The 5,153-nt window shown below is 40.7% G+C and overlaps 1 protein-coding gene across 1 annotated transcript; it reads left to right on the top strand.

Moving 5' to 3' along the window:
- Positions 1 to 758: 758 nt before the first annotated feature.
- LOC7465545 (leucine-rich repeat receptor-like serine/threonine-protein kinase BAM1) lies at positions 759 to 4,703 on the top strand. Its single transcript, XM_002310284.4, has 2 exons — positions 759 to 3,447; positions 4,004 to 4,703. Exons 1-2 carry the CDS (start codon positions 846 to 848, stop codon positions 4,462 to 4,464), a joined length of 3,063 nt encoding a protein of 1,020 aa, XP_002310320.2. The 5' UTR covers positions 759 to 845; the 3' UTR covers positions 4,465 to 4,703.
- The last annotated feature ends 450 nt before the right edge of the window (positions 4,704 to 5,153 follow it).

Here is a 5,153-nt window from a genome sequence, read left to right as displayed (position 1 = left end):
CAAAAATAAATGAACCTTTTTGGCAATTATTATGATCTGAAATATTTATTCGGTACCCCTCAAGTCTCAGTCCACAACAAGGAATATATTTTATGGTATGCTCGTATGGAAAATTATAAAAACTTGAAAAAAAAATTATTTTAATATATTTTTAAATAAAAAATATTTTTTTAATGCATTGTATTAACTTTTATAATTGTGATAAAAAAAACAGATCTAAAAAATACACTTATAATTAAGTTTTTAAAAATATATATTTAGTTAAAACTGCTATAAAATAATTTTTGTAAGTAGAAAAAATAAAAAAATAGATCTTTAGCTTTTATAAAAAAAAGTTTGAAATATAATTATATTGAGGGCTTGGTAATAACATAAAATTTAACTAACTAAATAATTTTTTTTAATGTAATTAAAAAAAAAACTTATATATTACGAGTATTTTATTGATTAAGAGGGTGTTTGGTGCTGCGATTGAATTATGTTTTTGAAGTATTTTGAATTTATTTTTTTAAAAATTAATTTTTAAATATATTGATATTATAATTAATATTAAAAAATAAAAAAAATATTTTTTTATATTTATAATAAAAAAACAATTTTATCATCTTCCAAGCACTACTGAATACAAAAATATTTCCTTATCACCATCTAATAAAATAAAATGAAAAAAAGCATGTAATCACTGCCTAGTAGCAGTTGTGGTATTATTATTTTAAAATCTAGTCTCAAAAACAACACCCTCTCATCTTTCTTCAACACCACTCCCCCTCCTCTACCCCCATCCACCACCACCACCCCCTCCCCCTCTTTCTAAACTTTAACACAGAAAACCCAAGAAAAGAAAAATGAGACTCCTCCTTCTTCTTCTCCTTCTCCTTCTCCTTCTCCACCTTCAAATCTATGCACCCACCACCACTGCACGCACTGTATCAGAATATGAAGCTCTCCTCTCCATAAAATCCTCCATCACCGACGACCCTCAATCATTTCTCTCCGCATGGAACTCCACAACCCCACTTTGCTCCTGGACTGGCATCACCTGTGACCACACTGGCCGTCGAGTGACCTCCTTAGACCTCTCCGGTCTCAACCTCTCGGGCACTCTCTCCTCTGACGTAGCCCACCTTCGTTACCTTCAAAATCTCTCCCTGGCTGTCAACCAGTTTTCCGGCCCAATCCCTGCCTCACTCTCCGCCGTCACTTCCCTTCGCTCCCTTAACCTCTCCAACAACATCTTCAACTCCACATTCCCTCCACAGCTCTCTTCCCTCAAGAACCTTCAAGTTCTTGACCTTTACAACAACAACATGACAGGTGGGTTGCCACTAACCGTAGTGGAAATGCCAAATCTCCGGCATTTACACCTCGGCGGTAACTATTACTCCGGGAAAATCCCATCAGAATATGGAAAATGGGGGTTTCTTGAATATCTTGCCATCTCCGGTAACGAGCTTGAAGGTAGCATTCCTGTTGAGTTAGGTAACTTGACTAAATTGCGTGAACTCTACATCGGGTATTTCAATACTTACGAAGGTGGTTTACCGCCTGAGATCGGTAATTTATCCAGCTTGGTTCGTTTTGACGCTGCAAACTGTGGGTTATCCGGCCAAATACCGCCGGAAATTGGCAGGTTACAGAAGCTGGACACATTGTTTCTTCAGGTTAACGGGCTTTCGGGTTCGTTAACTCCAGAGCTTGGGAGCTTGAAGAGCTTAAAATCCATGGATTTGTCGAATAATATGTTCACGGGGGAGATTCCTACTAGTTTTGCAGAGTTAAAGAACTTGACCCTTTTGAATCTGTTTAGAAACAAGCTGTACGGAGCAATCCCGGAGTTCATCGCCGAGTTGCCGGAGCTTCAGGTGTTGCAGCTGTGGGAGAATAATTTCACTTCAACTATTCCACAGGCCTTGGGTCAAAATGGGAAGCTTGAGATTTTAGATCTTTCATCCAATAAGCTTACTGGGACTTTGCCTCCTAATATGTGCTTGGGTAATAATCTGCAAACTTTGATCACTCTTAGCAATTTCTTGTTTGGTCCCATTCCTGAATCGCTTGGACAATGTCAGTCCTTGAGTAGAATTCGAATGGGAGAGAATTTTCTCAATGGCTCAATTCCTAAAGGGCTTTTTGATTTGCCAAACTTGAGTCAAGTTGAGTTGCAAGATAATCTTCTAGCTGGGGAGTTTCCTGTGATTGGTACATTGGCTGTGAATCTTGGCCAGCTTAGTCTCTCAAATAATCGCCTCACAGGGTCTTTGCCTCCTAGTGTCGGTAACTTTTCTGGTGTTCAAAAGTTTCTCCTTGATGGGAACAAGTTCAGTGGTTCAATCCCACCTGAGATTGGAAGGTTGCAGCAACTTACCAAGATGGATTTTAGCCACAACAAGTTTTCAGGTCCCATTGCTCCAGAGATTAGTCAATGCAAGCTGTTAACGTTTGTTGATCTCAGTAGAAACGAGCTTTCAGGTGAGATTCCTACTGAGATTACAGGTATGAGGATCTTGAATTACCTGAATCTCTCAAGAAATCATCTTGTTGGTAGCATTCCTGCTCCTATAGCCACTATGCAGAGCTTAACTTCTGTTGATTTTTCTTACAACAATCTTTCTGGTTTGGTCCCTGGTACTGGTCAGTTTAGTTATTTCAATTACACTTCGTTTTTGGGTAATCCTGGTCTTTGCGGTCCCTATTTGGGCCCCTGCAAAGATGGGGATGTAAATGGAACTCACCAGCCACGAGTTAAGGGGCCGCTCTCTTCTTCTCTGAAGCTCTTGCTTGTTATTGGCTTGCTTGTTTGCTCCATTGCGTTTGCGGTCGCGGCTATAATTAAGGCTAGGTCGTTGAAAAAGGCCAGTGAGGCTCGTGCTTGGAAATTGACTGCTTTCCAGCGCTTGGACTTTACTGTTGATGATGTTTTGGATTGCTTGAAAGAAGACAATATTATTGGTAAAGGTGGTGCGGGGATTGTTTACAAGGGTGCAATGCCAAATGGTGATCATGTTGCTGTGAAAAGACTACCGGTAATGAGCCGTGGATCTTCTCATGATCATGGATTCAATGCTGAGATTCAGACCTTGGGGAGGATTAGGCACCGACACATTGTTAGATTGTTGGGGTTCTGTTCTAACCACGAGACTAATCTCTTGGTCTATGAGTACATGCCCAATGGGAGCTTAGGAGAGGTTCTTCATGGCAAGAAAGGAGGTCATTTGCACTGGGATACCAGGTATAAGATTGCTGTTGAGGCTGCAAAGGGCCTTTGCTACCTTCATCATGATTGCTCCCCATTGATTGTTCACCGTGATGTGAAATCGAACAACATCCTTCTTGACACCAGTTTTGAAGCTCATGTTGCAGACTTTGGCCTTGCCAAGTTCTTGCAAGATTCTGGCACATCAGAGTGCATGTCTGCAATTGCTGGATCTTATGGATACATAGCTCCAGGTAAGTTTGGATCTTGGAATTTGGTTTGCTTATGTTTTCTACACAGGTCCTGTTTGTCTAGAGATATACTCATTTCAATTTTTTTTCCTGAAGTCTTGATTTTGCCGAATGAACTTTAACTCATCCTCTATAAGATGGGTTCGGATTATGCATTAATTTCTATCCGATTTTTCTGTCCATGGATCTATTCTGACTTCAGAGTTCTTGAAACATGGCGTGCAATTTAATCTTTAGTTTGTTTTTGGAGGAAGTTTGCTTTACTTTATCTTTTGTGCAGTCTACTCGAGTTTGGTCATAGAAAATTAAATGTTAGTTGGGTTTGAAAGTACACGAATCTAATGATTTCTTAACTGTTACTCCTCTAAAGGATAAAACTCTTATCTGATCATGATGAGCCCTGCCAATCAAAAGTTCGTATCTTAGCTTGTTTGATATGGCCTTATTACAGGGATTTAGATCTTGGCAAAAGTTAAAAGCATCTGCCTCAAATTCTGTATGCAATGCAATTCTCTTGGTAAAGCTTTTGACTGATAAAACATCCAATGATCTGTTGCAGAATATGCCTACACACTGAAGGTTGATGAAAAGAGTGACGTGTACAGCTTTGGTGTAGTTCTCTTAGAACTCGTTACTGGTAGAAAACCGGTTGGAGAATTCGGTGATGGTGTGGATATAGTTCAATGGGTTCGAAAAATGACAGACTCAATCAAGGAAGGAGTTTTGAAAGTCCTGGACCCAAGACTCCCATCAGTTCCGCTTCATGAGGTGATGCATGTGTTCTATGTTGCAATGCTTTGCGTGGAAGAACAGGCTGTCGAACGCCCAACAATGCGAGAAGTTGTTCAGATTCTAACAGAGCTTCCGAAGTCACCAAGCTCAAAACAAGGAGACTCAGTAATCACAGAGCCCTCGCCACATTCAGCCGCCACCGCAGCGCTCGACTCTCCTAGTTCAACAGCTAAAGACGTCCCAAAAGACCATCAGCAGCCACCACCTGCCGATCTTCTTAGCATTTGAAGCATGTTGAATGGGGGGTTGCTGTTTGTTACCTAAAATTCCAGGAATTGTGTTAGTTTCTGTCCGTCTTTGTGTTCCTTTTCATTTTTCTGGGGGGGATTTTCTCTAATGTTTGCAAGTATTTTCTTTTTCTTTTTTGTTGTACAGTAGGTTTTGGGGGAAGGGAGGTATTTTATTTTCTTAAATTATAAGACTTGACTTCATCCATGTAGTAAGTACTTACTGCCTGCTGTTGCTGACTTGCTGGGCTCTGGCTACCTTGTTTATGGCACAGCTGTTCAGTGTTCAACAACACTGTTGCAGCCTGTAGGTAAGCATTAAAGGGGGGAAGTCCTTTTCTTTTTAGCTCTGGGGCGTTGTGACTTTTGCGAGAGGGAAAGGTTGAAAGAGACACCAATGGGGTTGGGTAGGGCAAGTAGAAAGATGCGTATGCAATTCACAAAATATTCATTTGCCCAGAGGCCTTGGTGCTTGTCTCAGAGAGAGCAGAAGGCTGTGGGGTTTCTCTGGCCCCTTGACCAGGCACTTACAGGGAATTGAACTGAGAACTCGAGCAAGCATGAGTGAAGTGAGCGCAGAGCCAGCTAGCCAGCCATTATAAAAGAAGCCAAGCAACTTTGGAAAACTCCATGGGTCTACTTGGGGACTTCAATCAATGGACTGTGCATCGACATGGGGTTCAACCCTTG

This window comes from Populus trichocarpa, chromosome 7 (assembly GCF_000002775.5).
Source record: "Populus trichocarpa isolate Nisqually-1 chromosome 7, P.trichocarpa_v4.1, whole genome shotgun sequence".
In the NCBI taxonomy this organism is placed as follows: domain Eukaryota; kingdom Viridiplantae; phylum Streptophyta; class Magnoliopsida; order Malpighiales; family Salicaceae; genus Populus; species Populus trichocarpa.
Note: the sequence above shows the minus strand (reverse complement) of the source record. Positions and strands in the feature narration are given on the sequence as shown.